The sequence below is a fragment of the Crocodylus porosus genome, unplaced genomic scaffold, assembly GCF_001723895.1.
Source record: "Crocodylus porosus isolate Cpor-Errol unplaced genomic scaffold, CroPor_comp1, whole genome shotgun sequence".
NCBI classification, from domain to species: domain Eukaryota; kingdom Metazoa; phylum Chordata; order Crocodylia; family Crocodylidae; genus Crocodylus; species Crocodylus porosus.
Genome location: NW_017728943.1, coordinates 97,565,361 through 97,588,823, shown reverse-complemented (window position 1 = coordinate 97,588,823; position 23,463 = coordinate 97,565,361). Strand labels below are relative to the sequence as shown.

Below are 23,463 nucleotides of genomic sequence, written 5' to 3'. Positions count from 1 at the left end.
CCCACATACCCTCCTCCTGGAAGAGACATGTGGGTGAAACAGTCCCACACTCTTCTGTTTTCTGGGGAGAACAGGACTGGGAAAGACTGCTGCATCAGCCAGCTCTCAGCTTCTTTAGGGCTGTCAGAGCCATAATGCAGCAGAAGTGCACACAGGGCAGTTTTAGCTGGCCATTCCCACCATACTCACCAGTTGAGAACCACTGGGTTATCATTTGCACTAGCTCTCGCACACAAAAACCTAAGCATGCACTGCTTCAAAAGGATACCACTTGCCCTGCTTACTGTGGCAAAGGCTAACATTAAAGCAAATGGGAGGGTCTATTTAGATTAAGGACTGACTGAAGACAGAGGGATTTGGTCAAAGGGGCAGATGCAGAAGTATACTCCAGAAGTTCACTTTTCCTTCAGTTCTCCCCAATAAAATCAATGCTAGTTACATGTGTTAACTGAAGGCAAAAGTGAACCCTAAGGCTAGGGACAGAAGTTACACAAACTGGGTTAAGTGATCAGAAACTGGTTAAAACCTGTAATGGAACAGCAGCTCAGTGCACATAAACCAGTTTCAAAATGGCTGATACTGGTTTAAGATAAACCTGGTTGAATATAGTATCAAACTTAACTGATTTGGGTCAAACCAGTTCATGAAACTTCTGTCCCAGACCCCTTCCTGGTCCAAATTAAATCCCAGTCCCCCAGCTTGCTTTGCAGCCCTGGGCTGGGCTGTCTGGTCCAGAGAGCAGGGCTGGCTTCCCCCATGCTCCCTAGCTGGAGCAGTGAGGGCTGGCTGACAAAAGGATGAGGGGCTGGAGGGGGGCAGGGAGAGGGCAAGCCCAGCTGGGGATGCAGCCCAGTCTACGGGGGGGCGGGGGGGGCTACTTCCCCCTCCCTCAAAAACCCCAGCTGGGGTTTGGGGCCAAGGAGGGGGGTTAAACATCCCACCCCTTTGCCTGCTCAAACTTACTGCTGGCTCCAACTCTGAACTACAAGTCCCAGAGGCACCTGGAAGCAGGACCAGGAAGTGATGAGCAACCGTGCAGAGTCCCGCTTCTGTAATTATGGACTGCAAATCCCAGAGACCTCTGGGGCAGCAGGAAAAGGAAGTGAACACACTGCCAGAGAGCCAAGTACCCTCCAGCTTCTGGCCTGAGCCACTGCAGATATGTGGCTGCATTTCATGAATCAAAGGTCTGTTTGTTTCTGTTTCAATTTAATCTGTGCAATTTAAACCAACTAAACTAGGACAGCACAATGCTATTAATAAATACTCAAGATGCATTAAATCACTGATTAAATGCTTGTTTTCCAACAGTGTCTTTGAACATCTATCAACTTGGATAGCTGTTCAAACTGATACGGAACAATATTTTGGTTGGGTGAATTAACTGTTTACATGGGGACCAAATTCAGGACTGGTGTAAGCAGTGCAACTCCAGTAATTCCACTGGTGGTCCAGTTTCACCAGATCTGAACTTGGCCAATAGATATTAGAGGTCAGCAAATACTTTAAGCAACTTTTCTTTCACATTTTCAAGCAGATCAAAATTTAGTCTTCAGCTAAAACTGTGAAACCTTATGATGTCAATGAGCCAAATTCACTATAATGGCATAGCAGACCTACATGAAATACTGGACAAAATTGCGTCAAATCAAAAGAAAATTTGACTCAACATATTTTTAAATTATCCCTTATATACATATTACAATGTATTCAAAATAATTTCCTGGCTGATTCTACAAACTGGGTGTCATTTAAATGAACAAACTAAGGTTAATTTAATTAAACTGTTAGAAACAAAATCAGGGATTCACAAACTATGGCATTTTATTTCAGAGGCCTTTGCTTACATTTGTACAATATATTACATAATTCTCCATTTTCTGCAGAACCTAATATATATTTTATAGCTTTTTTCTATAAGCTTCTCCTTCCGTGTTTGTCAACAAATTTTTACAGTCCTGTACAAATCTGAATACTTTGAAACCATTTTCAATAAAATCAGTTACCTTAAGCACACACTACGAAGACTGAAAATGCTTTTCTTAGAAAAGTCAAATGTAAAGGATTCTGACACTCTAGCATCTACAAACAAAATGCTTTGAAATTCTTACATGTTGTATTGCCAGAAAACAAAGAAAAAACATGCCAGCCCCCATTTCCCCCAGCCAAAAGAAGTACACAGAACTACAATTAAAACAGTAAAACAATCTGTACAATAAAGTACTGTGTATTAACAGTGCCAGGTATTAAATAGCTTGAATGAACACTTCCGCAATATACAAATGTCTTACAAAGGTGTATAATTAACAGGAGAGAGCTTGGGATTCATACAACATAAAATCGATACAAGTGACAACAGTTGGAGTTGGTTTTGGAATTTTGTACAAGGCATTGTTTTAAAAATCAATGTCTACCACTCAGTTAGCTATTTATATTAAAAACAACTATCTTTTTGTGGCAGTGTTCACATCAGCAACCACAAATTACATTAACGCACTGTACTCCTTCCTGAAGTCCTCTCAGTTGCAGCTCATAATAAAATAAGCCTTACAAATGAAATATTTGTTGCTTTAAAGGGAAAAGAAACATTTACAAGAAAACACAAAAATATAACTGTTATAATCCATTATGAATAAATATACACTTTAAACTGGCTAAATACAATCTTTATACATTGTTTAAGATTTAATACAGTTTGTTAGCCATTTTCTTCCTTTTCATAATGTATTTTATCAAAATTAAAAAAAAATACTGATTCATAGAAAAATGGCAAAGTACAGTAGTAGTTCCATTCCAATTAATGGGTTATTAAAACCCAGAGTAACCTATTTTGCCTAATTCAAACCTGTAAACATTAGTCAGTCTTTTTAAAGAAAATCCTCATATTTGGTTATCAGGACTGATGTCAAACATCCTACTAAACTGCAGGTTTTGAATTTAATACATGTGCTTGACTTATACAATTAAAGCCACGATAAGGTGACTTAGCAGTTAAAAAACAATTAGCTTGTACAAATGAAAATAGGTTCCATATTTGTCATAAATAAATGGAAAAATATCAAATGTTCCAGCTTTAACAAAATACCAGGGAATACACATACAGTAAGCCATAATGCATTCTTTAGGCCCACCCAACAACTGTATGCTTACTGTACTGTCTCTACAGGCAGTGAGCAGCCCCCCTTTGCCACAGTGGAAGGCCTTCGAGTCACTAGACTTACAATTCCCAGACAAGTTGGAAACAATTATTGCTTGAGGAAAAGCAGTTTGTTGTACTTTTTCTTCATAAAAGTGCACTTAAGTGCAAAGTCAGCTTGTCAAGAAACAATTTTTAAATACAAAATAGTGCTTGTCTGAATGTTGTGCCACCGTGCAGTATAAAAAAGTGGCCCTCAGCAGCCATTAAGTGCAAAGTGCTTTGGCAAGTCCTGCTGTCACCTGCACTCAACTGACATTCCGTTTTGTGAAGAACTTGACATAGATGGTTCTGCTAAAGTTAACATAACTGCAGCTGTAATGGAACTAGAGGAAGGTGAGGAAGATGATGATGTAGTAGCAGCACCTATGAGAGGAAAACATGAACAAGGGGTTAAATAAATATACAAAAATCAAGTAAAACATTCTGCATGTCCATTAGAACCCTTCAAAGACTCTCAAAACATTTTAAAACATTAGAGAAGCACCATCAGCTTGAAATCTACTCTATTAACGTAGTAAATCAGTTAGAAACTTTTATCTGCCAGTTTTTGCATCTTTGCAATTATGTTTGTGTCAACAAGAGTGTAGAGAACCAGTCACAAGCCAGTGGTTTGGGGGTTAATTTTATCCACTGACTCCAGCAACTGTTACCAGTTCATTCTTTTCTAGTTCTAATTAGTTTTTTGTTGCCATGTGAACCATCTGGACAAATGGGGAAACTGAGTATGCATGGTCCTTTTCATTCTATTCCAAGCAAAGTAAACAAATGAAAAAACAGCAACAACGTTCTACTCAGTGGGTGCATCTATACAAGCAGTTAGCATGTAGCAATATAATCTGATGGAGTTCTCACCAACGTTTTTTTCTTCTGGGCGCATAATTTACGTATGGACCCAGGACCGCAGCACACTGGGCCAGGGCAGAGCAGCCCCAGTCTGGCAGGGGAGCTAGGGATTTAGCCTGCCAACCCAGGGCTGCTCTGGCTCTGACTCAACGTGCTGCACAGGGGCTGGCTGGGACACAAAGGTGCAACAGTGCGGGGCTAGCTGGCAGGCACCCTCATGCCCCAGCCAGCCCTGGTCACATGCATTTTGGTGCACACAACTGCTCTGCTGTAGAATAGTATCTAACCCACAGCAGAGTTAATTTAGTGCACCCTAATGGGCGCACATGTAGACAGAGATCACAGAATCATAGAAGTAGGGTCAGAAGGGACCTTATAGATCTTCAAGTCCGACCCCCTGCCTGGGCAGGAGAAAAAAAACTGGACTCAAATGATCCCAGCTAAGTAGGCATCAAGCCTCCTCTTAAAGACCCCCAGGGTAGGAGCCAGCACCACTTCCCTTGGTGCTGGCTCCTACCCTGAGCATCCTTCCCAGAGATGCTTTACTGTGGAGCCAATTAGTCTACTCCACAGTAAAGCACACATGTACATGCACCCAGTATTTTCAGCAATAGGCATCTTAGCTATTACTTAAAACAATAGTAGGTAAACATTTCAAAGAAGAGCGATTTCACTTGTTGGTATCTCTCCCTTTCAAGATTATTAATGAGGTGTAATGCCTATGCTAATAAGAAAGATGCTGTCTGGTAGTTAGCATCATGGTATTTTTTCAGTCAGCTAGGAAAAAACCGTTTTATAGTAAATTATGCTACTTTTTACTTAAAGACAATTTAGCTAGATATAACCTATGATCTTTTATATAGGTTTTAATAACAGAAAACTGGTTTAATAATCCTTTTTAAAAGGTAGATCCTGCCTATAAAGCCAAAAAAATTGAATTATTTTCTTATACTTCATTAACAACAACTGATGGATGTCCAAAGTGCGCTTTGTGGGGTCATTGAAGATTGTTATCTGAATTTTTGAAGAATTTCTAAAAAAGCTTTCCAAATTCTATTATGTGAAGGCCAACCAGAACACCAACTGCATGCGTCACACGTCATATGGCTACACTGGAGTCAGTACAAAAGTAGTGACATTGCGATATTATAAGAACAAATAATTATTATTTTATATGAATTTAAGTGAAACTTTTGTACAAGATTATATATTCCTTAAGATTTTTTTTATAACAAAAGCACAGCAATCTTGTGCTACCAATGAGAAACCTAAATGAAGTAAGCCAGAAGAGGGAACTCTTCACTGGTTTTTCATTATCCAAACAATGTGCACAGAAGTCAGCGAAAAATAAATGAAGATGGAAAGTTTTAAAAAGGTAATGTCTTATAGCTAAGAACGTTTCCACTTGGGAAAAGCGGATGAATAATCTCACCTGGTTAATATTAAAAATTAAGTACCTGCCCAAGTTATTGGACTGGGGCATAAGACCAAAAATTTATTTTTCGAATTTTCAAATATATATGTTTATTCTGACAATGGCTTTTAAAAATATAGAAAGACTATTATTAGACACAATAGCACCCAAATACTTAATTACATGGTCAGCATTCCTATTACTGGAACAAAACAAAACAATCACATGAATGTTATGCCAGGTATCTAGGTTGTAGCTGTATTGGTCTAGAGGTCAAAAGAATCAAAACTCATGGCAGAAGTGATATCTTTTATTAGACCAACTATTGGATTCCTCATGCATTTTATGCCATGTTCTTCCAGGGTATCCCATTTTTGAGGGAAAAACACACAACAAACAGTTTTACAAAAAACTACCCAAATAAAGAAAAAAGCCCCATTCTTTGGAATTCTAATTTGATATGTAAAAAAACAGGATAAAGTTTCTAGGAGACAGATGGACTAAAATCCATCCTCAGTTAGAATGGGTACCCCTACTGCATGACTACGACCAAGGACAGGTTTTAGCCCCCAAAACTTACTTTCCCGTTCCTTTTTCTTTAAGCGCTTTCTTCTTCGGTCAATGGAAGCTACCTCAGATTTTAAGGACAGGTAGTGTTTCCTGATTTCCTGCAATTTTTCTTGAAGAATTGTTATGCGTTCTGCACTTGTCATGTTTTCCAGGTCAGCTGCAAGTTAAATGACCAGAGTTAAATTATTTAAATAAAACTAGAAAGTCTTTAATAGAAACTTTGAAAAGTTTTAAGTAGGTGGGTAGTGGTCAGCTCCAGCAGTGATGGGAGAAAATAGAGAACCCCAAAAATGCAACAATTCATTTGTATGTTTCAGTGTAGACTTTGCTCTTCAAACAGTAACACTGGGAGAGACAGATAAAAACTCATGAAGCTTAATAAGCAATGTTTGTCCTCAGGAGTAATCAACCACCACAGACCCAGTTCTTAGATGGGCATAAAGGGCCCAAAACAACTATAAGACTGTGTGCTTACCTCCCAACCAAGCTTGGCCAAAATGCAAGGCCAGCAGGGAATCACCTAGTCACAGCCTCACAGTTCTGTAGTGTAGGCTGTCCTAGATCCCAGTTTACACGATTTATTCATTTAAATCACTGTAGTGGGCCAAAACTAGTTGATAAGATTAAGTTTCTACTTTGTCTGACATTCCACACTGGGAGGCTGGTGGGGTGCATATAGCACAGGACCTGGGTCTGATGGTTGTAAGCCAGCTAAGATTTCCCTGCTGCCAGCCTCATTCAAATCTACAGCTAGCAAATTACAGTCTGGAGAGCTCATTTGAATGGGTTAGTGAATGGGGCCCAAGCAGAGTGGGTGCAATGGCCAGGGTTCAAGATACAGAACGGATCCACATCCCTACCGAGTCTTGAAAAGGGAGAGCAGAAAAACATATGCTACTCTCCAATTAAGAAACAAGCTAAACAGGACTAAACAGAAAAAGCAAGGGGACATTGGTGTGTGTGTATTTTCTCCTCTCAATTCTGGTAATTCCCTTTTGCTCTGGGACTTCGCTCAAGACTCATTCAGGGCTGGATCCCAGCAATTTAAGATCAAATTCTTGGTTCCTTAAGATAACAGATGGTAAGTCCCTAATTTACTGTTGTACTTCCTGTTGACAGAAATTTAGCACTGGTGGCTCTGCCACATTCTGTGCCAACCAGCTTAAGTTGAAGGAGAAAATGTGTTGGTGCAATGCAGGTAGGAGCATGGCAGGATGAAGCAGAGCTGTACTGTGCCCAAACCCTTGGGGGACCTTACAACAGGTTTATAAGTGAATATCAAATTATGGATAAGGCAAAATAAATCTACCTTTAACAACAGAAAGAAAAAGCTAATTGTAGAGGTTGCTTGCAGACATTAAAAAGGAAAAGAAAAAGAAAAAGCATGCTTTACCAGAAGCAACAGCGCATTACTTCAGCCCAGCCCTGCAGTGTCTGTAAAGATCAGGTGCTTCAGCAGGGCTTTTTAGCAGTTTAGATAAAGATGATTCAATCATCTATTAGATAAAAGCACCAAAAAAGTCCCACAAAAGCACCCATCTTTACAGACATTGGGTGAGCTGGGCTGAAGTAACACGCTGCCTTTTTTGGGCATGTACAGGGCTGAGTGCACGAATGTACAAGGCAAGCCACACAAGGATGTGCTGAGGGATCTAGGCCTCTTAAGCCTAAAGAAGAGAAGGTTGAGAGGGGACTTGATAGCAGCTTACTAATATATCAGAGGAGTGCATCAGGAGCTTGGTGAACAACTGTTCACTAGGGCACCCCTGAGGAAGACAGAACCAATGGATACAAACTACTGGAAGGCTGCTTCAGCTTTAATACCAGGGAAAGCTCCTTCACAGTTAGGGTGTCCAGACTGTGGAATAAACTCTCTCTGGAGGTGCTGCAGTCACCTACTCTGGAGGTTTTCAAGAGGAGGCTAAACAGTCACCTTGCTGGGGTCACCTAACCCCAGTTGTCTTCCTGCCTAGAGCAGGAGGGCTGGACCCAATGATCTGCAAGGTCCCTTCTAGCCCCTAACAATCTATGAATTTATGTGCTGAGTTTAAAGTAAAGCGCCAGGTTTTTTTTTTGTTTGCAAGCACCCATAATGGCCCCCTTCCTTAAATGAAATCAGGAAAACATCTGAATGAACAGAATGGAAAAAGAAAAAAAATATCAATGGTTACACAAGAAGAAAATATTAAGGGAGAAACTCAAACTAGTATTAGAAACCCTATACAGAAAGCTAAAAATGTAAACCCTCAGTAAAAACTTAAGGGGTATGTGAAGATATACAAGTGGCTTTCTGCCCTGTGACCGCAGTACAGACCAAACAATGAAACTTAGTTTTATCTGAAAAAAATTAAGAAAACACATAGCTTTCAGGGAATCCCCCCCACTCCCCCCCCAACCAGAAAATGCCCGTCTTATTTCTTACTGCTTGTTTTAAGAGAAAATAAGATGTAATTTAAAAGAAAGCACGTACACATTTGAAAACTCCATTTGTAAACTTTAGGTAAGCGACTGTTTTGTTCCTTGAGATCAGACTCCTTCTCTCCATTTTTCCCACCTTTTCCAGGAGATTGTGTTCTGGCAGGTGATTTGGTATGGTGAGATTTCATTCCAGTAGAAACAGATTTTGCTGGCTGAGGTTTGGTCATGCTTTCACCAGCAGAAAGATCTTCACTGTCGCTGCTGTTTGCTGAAGAAACACAAGCGTAAATTATTTAATTCATCAAACCAAAGCGACTCAGAAGCTCCTCAAATGCTTGTTTCTTTTATACATATTACTTGATAACATACAAACACGGTGTTACCTCTTTCAGTCAGTCTAGAACAGGGGTCAGTACTGAATGGCCCCTGGGCTGCATACAGCCCACAAAGTTTTTATCTGACCTGTGGAGTTGGAGAGAAACTGGTGGCATTCAGCACCCCACCTTGGGATCAAGCTCCTTTAATGTGGCCCACCATTGATAAAAGGTTGCCGACCCCTGATCTAGAAGGGTAAAATTCATCCATGGTGCTAAAGGTCAGCACCTAGCCCTCTATCACTAAAGCCCAGTGTGAGATCACAGAGTGAGTGGCGACAAACAAAAGCCAGTGTCCTTCCCATACCGTATGAAACCTTCCATGGGTGCCCAATCCATTGATGTGCCCTAGCACTGAGGGCAGAGAAGCTGCTACTGTATGGGCCCACAGGCACCAAAATCATGCATGTAGGTACAGAGTGGTCAAAGAGGTCTGATTTGTAGTCTCATGACATGCCCTGAAGCAGAAGGTTTGCACATGCATGTGCTTGTGAGAGAAATACATATCAAACTACTTGTGCTGAGATTCCTGCATAACTATCTATACGTTGTGCAGAGAGAGTGAATTTTACTGCCCAGTAAATGCCATGCACTAAATACCTACATTTGTACAGATGTTGCCCCTATTGGAGGACAATACAGATGAAGCATCTATTGTACAATTTAAATAAGAAAGTGGTCAACATATTAATAGTAACTACTTGTGAAGAAATTCCAATTTTGTTTCCTCTTTTCTTCATTTGGTTTACTTTATAAAAAGGGATAATACATAAAACATAGAAATTAATATAAAACTGAAGATGAATCATGTACAATAAAAAACAGCCAGGAATCCAAGAGATTCTCTAGAGATCTGTACAGATACCATCTGTTAATTATTCCAATAGTACTAAAAGACCAATCAAGAACAAAGCCATGTTATGTGACACACCGTACAGATAAACACCAAGAGAAACGCTCTATCCCATACGTGCTAGTCTACACAGACCACATAGATAAGGGGTAGAGAAAAGGGACAGAACAAGCAAGGAAGGAGAAAACATAAGGACTGTGAACATCATTTTTGTTGTGTATTTATTTTGTTCTTTAAAACTCTTTCAGGGGGGTTATCTTGGATCAGAATTAACAAATTGGAAAGATGACAGAAAGAAGGTCACAGGAAGAGACAAGGTACAAGCAAACACCACTGTTCCCCTAGCACTACTAGACCACCTTTAGCTGTTGAATTCTCCCTGCCATTTCTTGACCACATGAGCAAACAGAGCAGACAATACGGCTGTGCACTTGCTCTCTGCATAGTTCTGGTTCCAGAGAATGCTGGCTGGAAGGAATGGCCTTTGCTAAACCAATTTGATCTTGTTCCCTCTCGCTCTACAGCAGGGGTCGGCAACCTATGGCCCACGGAGCCACTGGATCTGGCTCGTGGAGCTGGGGCTTCAGTGGCAGAGGGCCCTTGGCAGCATTCGGCGGCAGGGACTTTACCCGTGCTGCGCCACACCGCACTGCGGCCAGGTGTCTGGGAGCTTTCCCGTGGTGCGTCGCAGCCAGGAGGCAAGGAGAAGTGGCAGCAGGGAGAAGCAGCAGCAGCAGCAATCAGGTTCTAGTGCCGGCTCGCCTAGGACCCCAGCTGGTCCATTCCGGCCTGCCGCCACAAGATTTTGCTGACCGCTGCTCTACAGCAATATCTACTTGAACTACTTCGTACGTCCTTATGAAAAAAGTTATAAAAACATGTTACTTGCACAGAATTTCATCGATGGTTTTTACATTTTCCAGTTCCTTTGAAACCATGTACAGATTTGCATGCACCTGCTAACTTTTCCACTATGCAGAAAATAATTATTTATGATGAATACAGGCCCAGGTATAAAACAGTGCTATGCAAATGATAATACCCCGCTACTGTATGTCAAACCTGACCTTGCATAGTTTGTGCAGGTCACTTTCTTCTCCTTCGTAAAATGTACAAATTTTACCCCACTCCCCCAAACTAGTTCCCTGTTCTTTTGTTATTAAAGAGAGAAATCTTGTGAGCTGTCAAGTACTCACAATTCCCCTGATTTCAATTAGTTTAAAGCATTAGTAACTAGAGGATCAGGATCAGCAACAGCAACTCGTGCAAGTTTCCTGATGATCAAATTCTTGTGTTATATAAATGCCCTCCCTCCCACTGTCATTCAAACACGAATCAACAATCCTGTACCTTCCAATCTGAGTGAAGCTGCTGTACTTACTAGTTTTGCTCTTCTTTTTGTTGTTCACAACTGATGTTTTGTGGCTCCTTTTCTGCTTTTTTGAGGAACCTCCTCCCCCCTGAGAATCTTTAAGTCTTTTCTGGCCTGTACAAACTACAATAAAAAAAGAAGCATTAAATATGTGAAGTGTGAGATGTGCAGATAAAATTTGCTCACAAAAATGATTATGGGTTACATATTTACAAGCAGTAGATGAGTCAGTCAAATTTCAAGTAAACCAAGGAAATTTCTGGTATTCAAATACAGCAAATTAAGCTATTTATTCAGATAACAAACCAATCAAGATCCACTCAAAGTGAAAGTTTCAGAAAAGAACTCTACCCCTCTCTCATGACGTTATTAATAAGAGAACCTTTACTAGCAGAGAAGTAAACAGTACATTTGGTGCCCAGGGCAGCAGAGGCATACCTGGCAGGGGAGCAGGAACAGAGGTCGGGGGGCTCAAGCAGCTGTGGCTATGCTTCGTGGAGTTGGAGAACGTGGCCAGAATCTAGCAGCAAGAGGGTTCACACAGGAGGGCTAGAGGATGCTGCCAAAAGCCATGCTGAGCAACAATATAAAATGCCAAATCTGACAGCAGCACTAACCACCTGGCTGCAAGTTCTCACCCTCCCCTGCTCCAGTGCTTCAAACCCCCACTTGCTGATTCCGAGCCACTTCCCTCCTGCTCCACACTACCAGATGCCACAGCTGGCAAGTCTTGGGCACCACCTGCTTCTGTTTTGCTGCTTCTACTTAGCCAGTACCAGGCCTGTGCCCCTCCTTGCCTACCACTGGTTATGCTGTTGTTTACAAGCCTTGGAAAAGTGGAACAAACAGAACTAGTGATGTTATCAGGATGCATATTTATAAAAAAAAAATAAAAAACAAAACAAAATTCCACCTATGTTTTAAAGGAAAAAAAGGGTAAAAAAAGACCAATTTAGGAATCCCCAAAGCTGGTGAAGCAGCAATAAAGTTAAGATCTCACTATCTCAAGAACAAGATGTAGTAGCATACTTGCACTACTATAGTCAAACAGCAGCACCTAGATGATAATTTACCATTCAGGACCGGTCCCAACAAGCATGCATGTGCAGGAGCACACATTCCCGATGGGACAAACAGCAGCAGCACATATTTGTACCACTCTTATTTGTCTCTGGGCGTGTCCCTGCATGTGTGCTCCAGCATGCAGCAAAATGATCCATGTTGGGTAAGGGAAGCCAAAGCCAGCACCTGTGCTGGCCCCAGTAGCCTTACCTGATGTCCTAGAGGCCCCCCAGGGCAGCAGCACCAAGCCAGCCTCTCAAAGCCTGGCCAGGCTCCTTTTCTGGCAGCACACAATGCCACATGTGCTGCACCACCTTTTTTTTTTAAGTGACATTTTTTGTTTTTGTTTTTACACAGGGATCTCCCAGTTAAAAACAAACAAACACACACAAAAACACAAAAAACTGCTGCACTGCAAGTTAGCAGCATGGTGAACAGGTGCATATGTGCTGCGTGCAGTCTGCAGTGCCTCAAACTGCTTTGTAGCACTGCAAACCACATGTGCATGCTCACTGGGACACACCCTCAGAGTCAGAAGGGAAAACAAAATAAATAAAACCAAAACATATTAAAATCAGCTTGAAATTTTTTCTATGGAAATGAAGTTCTTAAAAACCAGTAATTTTTCCTCTCTCCACCTTTCTGCTTAGAGTTAAAAAAAAATTCTGCTGGCACTTGTGGCTTCAAGAGCAAAACTTGAATTGGAAGGGGAAGGTCAGAAAAGAAAATAATTAAAAATTCTGTAACTTCCTGATTTACAGACAATATGCACTCTTATAACAAAGTCATTTAAATTAAGAAACTGGGGACACGTCCACATGTGCTATTAATATGAAGCAATAAACTATGGTGCACACTGCACCAGAGTTTATTACTCCCAGGCATGCTGTTTGAATGTCCACCTGGAATTGCAGCATGCTGAACCAGGTCAGAGCAGCCCCAATTGGCAGGGTGCCCAAGGCACTGCTCCGACCCAGTTCAATGTGCTGCAGGGGGGTTGCCTGGGGTATGAGGACACTCCAGCGTGAGGCTAGCCAGCAGGCAGCCCCCACACCAAAGCACCCTCATGCCCCAGCCAGCCCAGTCCTCATCTACATGTATGTTGCTGTAGAGTCAAGTACTATACTGCACAAATATCATCATGTGGTGGAATAAATTAGCTTACTCCGACCTAATAGCAGCACATGCATAGACACTGACATTTTACTGCGCAGATAATTAGTCGGCTCAGTAGCAAACATCTTGTGTAGATGTGCCCCGGGTGCTTAGTATTTTTTCCAGCATAGGCATCTTGCATTTTACCAATGGGGAAGAATGCTGACAAAAATTATAAAAGAGTATCCAAAATTGGTGCTGAGAGACCAACATTACGAAACATAACTTAAATGAAGAAATCTTTCATGCTTTCAAACAGTAGTCATTTTCTTTTACACAAGACATAGGAGCTGGTAACAAGTTTACAACTGACTTCTCTTTAGCTGGAAAAAATGGAATTATAGACTTATCACTGGCTCAAAAATATCAATTAATTTTTTTGTTTTTTCCCCCTCTTTAAAAAGAGTATTTTATTTGTTCTCTTGTAAGAAGTGTATTGAGAACAGAACTAACATCCATACTACATCTTTAGGATATTCTAAATGAGCAAACTTTCTGTTAGCCGCTTTGCTCCCAAAGATAGCAAAGTGCTAAGATGAACAAGTCACTAAACTTATTTCAGGATCCCGTTCACACATCTGGGCAGAGAGCCCTTGGCGGCATTTGGCAGCAGGGATTTTACCCATGCTGTGAGTAAAGTCCATACATTTTAAAGGGTACAGTAGGCTACTGTTTCCACTAAAAACATCAAATTAATCTTCAAATAATGGAGTAACAACTGAATATATTTTTTTCCTTTGGATTACTATTTTTAGGCATATTAACATGGTTACAATAGTTACCATTGTGTATGGAGAAAATGTAACATAATTTAACTGCAAAATTATTGATTTTTATAAAAAAACATACAACCTTTAAATGCCAATTTCTATGCAACTGACATTTAAAGGCAGCCATGTAAAATAAAAAAGGATTTAGGAGGATTAAATACAGTTGCACCTGAACCAACTACCTCTGTAGTAAATGTCTTGTGTAGATATGCCCTGTGTGCTTAATATTTTTTCCAGCATGGGCATCTTGCATTTTATCAATGGGGAACAATGTAGGCCAATGGATTCCACAAGATAGGGCTGGGGCACAATTTTGCAAACACTTGCACTTCAAGGTAGTGTCACTAAATTCATATGCACAAATGTTGGCAGGATGGGCCTTTTTCTCATCTACAGTTGGTCCTAAGTAGGGACTTTCAGACTGCAGAGATGCAGTATCTGAAAAAGTGAAAAAACTCATTTTTGAGTTGCCAATTAAAAAAAAAAATCCAGACTGTAAGCTCTTTCCCTATTTTCAACACTTAAAAGAGTTCTGAATTTTGAATTACTTCCACAGAGGCCTTTGAATTCTAAAAGTTAAAGCCTACAAGAAACGCTTGAAAATTTATTCTAACAACAACTGGGGTCAAAACTGGACTGCTTTAAGTCATAAACACAATAAATGATGCTGCAGTATGTTGACTAAGTGTGTATGAGATGCAGATTCCTTTACAAAATTCACAATTTACCCAGATCTTGAAAACTAGCTTGAGATTGCTGCCTAAGAAAACAAGCTTTCAACATGCAGTAAACAAGAACATTGAGAAACTGTATTTGGATTAAAAAAAATGTACTATTTTAAAATGTGACACAGACACTTACTATACTACACTCCACGCGTTGTATGGACTTCTGACACCATCTCTATAATAAGCCTTATTTTACATTTAAAATATTAGATTTCTTAACAAAAGAAAAGAAATACTTCCAGGAGGATCATCATCTACTTGCATATTGATTACAGACCTTATTACTGCACTATTTCCATATATTTTAAAGGGTACAGTAGGCTACTGTTTCCACTAAGAACATCAAATTAATCTTCAAATAATGGAGTAAGAACTGAACAAAAACACGTTGGCAGTATTAAGCCATGACAGTCTGTTTGGGTTTTCCTCCTCACCTTTTTCAGCATGCTCTGGTTCTGGCTGATTACTACTGCTGGAGCTGACACTGGCATCAAAACCTGTTGGAGAAATATTTCCTTCAGACTGAAGGTCCTGAAGCTCCCCAGCCACACTATCCACCTCTATCGTGCTATCAGTTTCACTCTTGATGCTTCGGATCTCTTCTTGATTTGGTGCCAATGTCTCAGAGACTGTTACACTGGATTGGTGTCTGTTGGATTCTGTTACAGTTACAGATGACGGCGATTCGGGTGTTGTAGGAGGAGTATTTAGCACTGAATTACTACCACTGCTTGGAAAATCAACCTTCTTGTCACCCATCTCAGGTGGTTTCTCCTCAGCTGGTTTAAGGTCAATGTTAGCTGGTAAAGGTTTTTCAAGCTCAGAGCTGGGCAAAGAAGCATCTTCTTCCGTCAGAGTCTGCAGTTGCTCTTCCGCTGCAGCCTCCTCAGGGGAAGCATGTGGGGGTGAGGCTGCAGCTTCCGTGTCAGAGTCTGAAAAAAGTTCCTTTAAGGTTTTCTTAGGCCACTGTCCCTGAATACTTGACCACACATCTTTTCGGTCCTTTGCCCTGGTGTTCTGAAGTCTTTCATCTGAGTTATTTAGAAGTTTTATTCTTTTCTCTGCTACTTCAGAAAACCCTGAGTAAAAACCACTTGTCCGTAAAGACTTCCTTTTCTCCTCTAACCCATTGTATTTTTTAGTTGGAGTGACTTTTAGTTTAGATTTGTCCTCCTCTTCTTCATCTGAGGAACTGTTGCTACTATTTTCTAAACCAAGGGAGTCTTTGCTTTTAGACTTTTCATCTTTTCTATTAGGTGACCCAGTCTTTAGACATTCCTCTGGGACACAATACCTTCGCTTGCCACGTTTTGTCTGTGACTTTGTTGTTTTATCTACCATCTCCTTTTTGCCCTCCTTTCTCTTCTTTGTGCCTTCATCTTCTCCATCATAATCTGTATCATCAGATAATTCTTCCAGCTCTTTTCGCAGTCTTTCTGGTGATTTAGATGCTGTTTTGGACAGTGCTACATCTGCAAGGACTTTTGCTTCTTCTGGGAGGGATGAGCCGCTTTGCTCTTCTTTAGGAGAGAGTTCATTTTTGTCCTGGCTCACAGTCTCATCTTGAGATTCTGCCTTGCCATCTTTATGTACATTCTGGGCACTTTGGTCATCTTCCTGCTCACTATCATCAGCAGAACTCTCAGAAGCTATTTAAAAAAAATAAGTAAATATATGCAAACAAAGTCAAGAGTCTGCTACTAAAATCCTAGGTTTTCATAGGCCCACAAAGAGAATGGAAATAATAATAAAAAACGATTAATAAACTAAGATTTTACCAAAAATAAAAAGTTGTACTAACTGGATTAGCAGAAATGCTGGTTTATTATATGGGCTTTATAAACTAAACAGGAGTGGCCAACCTGCACCCCAAGTGGCATAGGCAGCCTCTGTATGGCATGATCAGACTGGGGAGGGACAACAGAGAAAAGTGGCAGATCAGACAGGGAACACAAGGAAGGAAATATGAAGTTGAGCATCAGATTAAGCAAGAAGCACAGGGCTGGGAGCACAAAGCAGAGCAGGCTGGGAAGGGGAAGATGATCAGGAAGGGCACAGAGCTAATTTGTGGCATGCTTGACAAAAATGTTGGCCCCCACTGTAATAAAGCATCTTCAAGAAACTTCTCTAAGTGATTTCCAAAAATATTTGGAGCAGCAGAGAAAACATGCAGTAGCACAATCAAGTCTAAATATAACTGCCATATTACTGCATATGCATATTCATCTTTTGTACAACGCAAATGAATGTGGCAGAAGAAACATTTAATATTAGACTTCAAGGCATCAGATGTTTCACATCATCTAGAAGTTACAATTTACAACAAAATTCTGGCCTGCCATCAAAGCTCAAAATACAGAACTATAGGAAGGAAACACTACAATGTTTTTTGCCAAATGAAGGAGACCCATAAATCTAAGGTAAGCTTATCATCTTTGAACACTGCTGATACCATCAATTCAGGATCACTATCTGCAACTCAGATATAAAAACTTTAAAATGCCTGTCTGCATTCTCATGCTGTCTATGCATAGCAAGTTTCACAAAAGCCATCTTAATTCAGCTCAATGGTTGTAGTTAAAAATAATTAAATTAGCCTCAGTTCAAAAGTTCATGAAATGTTATATTTACAAATAAAGGATAAAAATCAAGACCTCATTGAAGTCAATGGAAAAATCTCACCAACTTCAAATGGGACCAGGATTTCATCTTCATTTCTAAGACGATGCCTATTAACTTGTGGCTGAAATCAGTCTTATGACCATACTGTATGTCTGAATTTGCAAAATAGTAAATGGCCACTGTCAAGTTTTTAAGTCTTTTGGGCACTTTTTTTGGTTCGATATATAGAAGTACGCAACACTGCTTCAAATGACTCCAAGTCAGTTTTGTTAAAGCTGGAAGGGGCAAGTTTGGTGGATTTGAAGATTGACACTAGCACACGTTTTAATATTGCTTATGTCTAAGACAGCTGGATACCTGGGGCAGCAACCCTGGCTACTAGTTCTGCTGATGCTGCCTGTATCACCCCAGCTTAGATTTACAATACTGGCAATGCTTCACTAACCATGTATTAAGATAGCTTCTTGTCTAATCAGGCCTGGCAGTCTAAACAGCAGCAAGATCAGAGAAGGACAACAGCACATGGAAAAGGATAATGCGAGGGGCTCACTAGAGAAGTGACTAATCTTGAAAAATTTTAACAAAGAAGAAAGTAAGCTTCAGGAAGGGAAAGAGAGGAACTTGAAACAAGAAGTATCCAACTTCCAAGTGTAACAAAAAATGCAAAATTTAGAAGTAGGACAAAGAAAGAGATGGAGAGAGCAAGAGAAAAAAGGACTATGAAGGACACAAGCATCAAATGCCTCTCTCCTGCTGGAAATAATAAGTTTAATTACATTTCATGGGAGCAGGACTGCTTTCAGGACGTAGGGACCTGAAAGAATTAAGCAAACAAGCAGCTAAGGCAAGTGTACATATACATTTGAAGAAAGAAATAAAGAGTTTGAATCTGATGTGATGACTGAAAAGCAGACACTGAGGGAGCCAAGAGAGAAGGGGGTCATGAATGTCACAGTCAGTACAGGAAAACAGGATGAGAGTTACTAGCAATAGACTGATGGTGATTAATAAGAGAAAAATATGGTAGCAATAGAGACAGGGAAGAAAGCATGAATATTTTGGTTAAATATTAAATAGCAATAAAGATACCAAGTAGAACATGCATTGCACTTTATTAGAAACAAGCTTTATTTCAGTTGAGTTCAAAGTGAAAAAGCCAGAATAAAGGAAACTAATGGAAGGCAGTAGGGCTGTGCAAAATTTCAATGAGTGTTTCATTTCAAAGTTGTTTCGACACATTTCAAGCTCAAAACAGCAAAATTGAAATGAAACAAAAGGCTTCGAAACAGCTGTGAAATGAGATGAGGGCACTCTAAACATTTTGAGTTTCAAAGGACCCCTGTGGCAGGAAGCGAGGGAGAGCCAGAGCTGCACTCTGAGTGGCTCCAACAGCCCTACAGAGCTCAGCCCAGCAGCAGGAGAGCCAGCGGTGGAGCTGCTCCAAGTGCAGCCCTGGCCAGTGGCTCTCCCCTGTCTCCCGCTACCAGGATCAACTTCGTGGGGCTGGTGGAGCCAGCTGGAGCACAGCCCTGGCTCTCCCCTGCCTCCTGCCACTAGGGCTGCGCTCCAAATGGCTCCGGCCACCCCACTGAGCTGAGCCTGGTGGTGAGAGGCAGGAGAGAGCCACTGGCCACAGCTACACTTTGAGTGGCTCCGCCACTGGCTCTCTCCCTGCCTCCCACTGCCAGGCTGAGCTCCATGGGGCTGGCAGAGCCACTCAGTGCAGCCCAGCAGCGGGAGGTGGGGAGCGCCAGGGCTGTGCTCTGAACAGCTCCACCAGCCCCACGGAGCTCAACTTGCCCCCCAGCACTGCTGGACTCCTCCTGGGGATGCAGGTCTCCAGATCTGTGCACAGGATGACAGGAGACTACCGCTGCTGTCTCGGGGCAGCAGCAACACCAGTCTTCCTGGTGCTGGGTGCAAGCCCAGGGGCAGCAGCAACCTCCTGTCATCCTGAGCACAGATCCGGGGGCCTGTACCCCTGGGAGCACAGGCCCACGTTGAGCACCCCTGGGAGCATCCGCCCCAGATCTGCAAGCAGGATGACAGGAGGCTGCTGCTGCCAGCAAGTGACATGCGTTTTGCTTTTTGCAGTTTGAGGTGCACTTTCCCAGAAACCCCTACACCTATCTCCTTGAAACTTGGCAAGATTCATGCCCTCAGAAGGGGCTACTATCCCTGCAATTTTCACCCGAATCAAGCAAGAAACAACAAAGTTATAGGCATTTTCATGATTCCCCACTATAGCCTATTGGCAAAACGTCGAAATCTGTCGAAACAGTTTTGATGGAGCAAAATGGAACAGTGCTTCAAAACGAAATGATAAAACAAAACACTGTCCCTTCAAAACAGTGAAACAGAAGTCAAAACGAAATGGTTCTTCATTTTCTAAAAAGTGACTAAGAGACAATTAGGCATTGGCACAGATCTGCATTCTGGTGTACCTATTAATGCCCCAAGGTCATTTCAAAATCAGAGGAATAGTCACAGGGCACATTAAAAAATGCTTTCTGCTTTTGTGGCAGTTGCAGCAGAGAAAAGAAATCCAACAACAGTGAAGCTACGTTGTATTTTTCCACAGTAGCCAGGAGAGGACTATTAATCCCTCAGTACCTGGAAAATGTGTCTATCAATCTTTCACCTGAGGAAAAGTCCTTGTTACCTAGTATTTTGTTTTAAAAATATTTTAAAAAACCCCCAAACAAACCTTTCTGTATCTTCTGTTCTCAAGGTTGTGAATTTCAGGGTCTTGGCTTTATTTGGATTGCCCTGGTGGGCTACCAGATTAGTGGTGCACAGAGAAGCACGACTTTCTTTATATTAAGAAGGACTAAAAAGTTTGGTGAGAGAGGGGTTGCTTATTTTTAGTGTTATGTTTTATTGTTTTCTCTACTGAAGTATGAAAAATGTTACATCTTCCCCTTATTTTTCAGTTGAAAGTAGTCTTAGATACTGTCAAAATGCATAACAGAAGCTCTCAACACCTTAAAAGAAGGACTGGGATATGCAATTCTCAAAGAATCCTGACACTTTAGTTAAACAGATGTGAAGACACAGAAAAAGGGGTTTATACTTTATAAATAAAAAACATTTCTCAAAATCAGATTTCATTATCTTGATACTTGCAATATCAAAATCCTGCTAATTGTCTTTCAAATTATTTAGGTGTTAAATGTATATAAAACATTCATAAATAAAACAGACACGTGCACAAAGCGGACTCAAGTAGTTGTAGTAGTAATAACAACAACATCCTAATGTCTGTAAGTTTACTTTTTTTTTTTTTTTTTAAATAAGTCTCAACTTAAGTTTGGCTTCAGATGCTTTGAACTTGTCACTTGTTGACGCTGATAAAATGAGTGAATTAGAAAGTATGTACAATACCTTGCAGCCCATTAAGGATAGAAGTAATTTCTATTGATTTAACTGGAGCTTGTTCAGAATTTTTGGCTTCGTTACTATCAAGTTTGGACCCAGTCTCAGGTGATGTGCTGGTGTGAAAGGGTGGTTTTGACATGCGTCGCAACTTACAGTTTTTAGGAGAATATTTCTCTTCCTTATCTTTGTCAATTTTATTCTAGGTTACGGAGGAAAAAAGCATTAAGTTTCTAATCTTAACGATTTAATATGAAATACAATTAACAATGTTGACAGTCATTTGAACATAAAACCTACAAATAGAAGATATTACGTTGTTCTTCTACAAGGTATACAACTGCTGTATTTACCCTGTTCCCAAACATTTGTACAAAAAATGCAACTATAATCCAAAGGGGAATGTTGTTTGCATTCCAAGAGCTAACCTATACTAAACCCTGTAAATGACACTGGGATTAGAAGGTACCTACATATATTCTACTGATGTGGAAGGGAAAGAGGCAATGTGAAGTCAGCCTCTACCACAGGCATGTGATACTACTAGACCCTGTGTTCAGAGGAGTGCAGAAATATCCACAGTGCTGCATTCCTCTGAACACGGGAACTAGTAGTATCTGTATGTGGAAAGAAAAAAAAAAGTTTACTTTATATCCTCCCATCCAAAGGACCTAAAAAGACACCAGAGATGGCAAAAAGTTGAAAATACAATACAGGACATTTCTGTGTTTCTGACAAAGGTCTGTTCTTCAAATCCAGCAGAGGGAGCTCAAAAATAGTGTTTCCTAGAATTGTTCTACCACTACTAATGATGAAACTGTACTGTTTGATTTACTTCCTATTCATGCACCACCCTTAGCACAGAAGAAACAATGAAGGACAAGAACTTTCTCTTAAAATGAAAGTACAAAAGCCATGCTTAAAAATACAGTATACTTCTAAAAAGATGAGCAGAAACCAACTTAGTCATGCATCTGCAAGTGTATTTACAAGGAAAAACAATAAAACCCAGGCCATATAAAATAAATATAGCAGCAAATTAATCTGAAAGGAAAAAAATCTACCTTTATTTTCTTTCGATGCTTGATTTTTGGCACATTTTTATCAGCAGGTCTCACTATCTTGTCTGCCTTTATCCATTCATCATATCTAAATGTGAAAGCAAATACTGTTAAACAAATGCACATTTTAAGTAAACATTCAAGGTATCATTAAAAAATTCCAAAGAGGAAAGAAAGTACCCATATGAAAAAGAAACTGTTTATAGGCGATTAATACATTGTCATAATCTACAGTATAGCAAAATCTCAGATATCTACTTCCTTAGGGCAAAATCTTCCTCATGTTTTGGTAGCAGACTTGAAATCAACACTCTCCTTTCCTTCCATGCATACAATTTGCATAAAACCACAAAGGAAAACTCGCACACTCATAGGAAAACAGATCTGAGTCCCATACTTCCATTCACACTTATAAGGTGAATTCAGCCTGTGTTCTGAATAGTTTTACTAACAAAAAATAATTATATGAAACCTGACTGCTTGATAAAGAGAAGACTCCCTTTAGGCTGATTTTCTATGAAGCCGGTAATAGCCTATAAAGCTCTCCTGGTGCCCCTCTTGCATTATAAATTATTTAGTTTAGATCAGAAAAGGTGTGAGCAGTTAAATGTCCAGTAAACAGCACCAACATTTTACAACTATCCCAGCACCTCAGTTGGGCACATGACATTCAAAATACATGATAAATGAAATTGATATCTATATATCTATATATCTCTATCTCTCTCTCTATATATATGCTCTAAATGAGAAATAAATATCTTAATATGACTCACTGTTAGGGGTTTTTTTGTGTTGTTAGTTTTCTGTTTTGAGCACAGCTCCACAGCAAATGCTCTAAATGAGACATATAGGATATTCAAAATGCAAGATGTATATACTTTTCATTTAGAGCATTTGCTGTGGAACTGTGCTCAAAAAAGAAAACTAACAACACTTAAAAAAACCTAACAGTGAGACAAATTAAGACTCAGTGGGCATATCTACATGTGCGCATTTACTGCACAGTAACCAAAATTACTGTGCAGTATGGGCACGTGTCTATATGTGCATGCCTGTGCTGTGCAGCAAGTATGGCAACTTACACTGACTTGAGCATAAATTTGATATCTGCATCATGCAGGTATCAAATTTATGTCTGATTATTTACTGCGCAATAACTCGCATGTAGACAGATGACTTACTGTGCAGTAACACTGTGTATGGACTGACTTGGAACTTTAGTTCCAAGTCAATCCACAGAGTTAATGCACTTTAATGCCTGCACATGGAGACTCCAGCCTATTCCCGATAACTGCACAGTAAATTTAAGCCGGTGTAAGTGCATGTGTAGACATGCTCAGTGAAGCAGATTTATAAATAATCCCTTTGCCTAAGATGTGTACACGAGAGGTACCTGCATAAGAAATGCATTAATTAAAGAGAGAGAAAGATAGTATAAGTGTGAATTGTGACTAATGATGATGTAAGAAGAGAAAATGCAAACAACCATCAGAGCTAGATGTACTGCACTCAAAGCCATGTAGGCTTTCCCACACAGATCTGATTTCACACCTTTATTTTGACATGCCTCTGTTATTAGATTCCCAGCCTATTCTTAACAATGACTGACAAAATACATCTAACTACAGTAATTCTGTAATACTG

General features: G+C 40.3%; 1 protein-coding gene across 1 annotated transcript in view; it reads right to left on the bottom strand.

Moving 5' to 3' along the window:
• Nucleotides 1-1,799: 1,799 nt before the first annotated feature.
• ARID4B (AT-rich interaction domain 4B) overlaps nucleotides 1,800-23,463 on the bottom strand; it is a 98,546-nt gene continuing 76,882 nt past the window's right edge. Inside the window, exons 17-23 of the mRNA XM_019548615.1 lie at nucleotides 21,820-21,904; nucleotides 20,765-20,957; nucleotides 15,193-16,407; nucleotides 11,053-11,166; nucleotides 8,497-8,712; nucleotides 6,037-6,183; nucleotides 1,800-3,562 (exon numbers count right to left, since the gene is read on the bottom strand). Of these exons, the coding sequence (XP_019404160.1) occupies nucleotides 3,435-3,562; nucleotides 6,037-6,183; nucleotides 8,497-8,712; nucleotides 11,053-11,166; nucleotides 15,193-16,407; nucleotides 20,765-20,957; nucleotides 21,820-21,904 (2,098 nt within the window). The 3' untranslated portion in view covers nucleotides 1,800-3,434. The remainder of the gene's footprint in view (nucleotides 3,563-6,036; nucleotides 6,184-8,496; nucleotides 8,713-11,052; nucleotides 11,167-15,192; nucleotides 16,408-20,764; nucleotides 20,958-21,819; nucleotides 21,905-23,463) is intronic.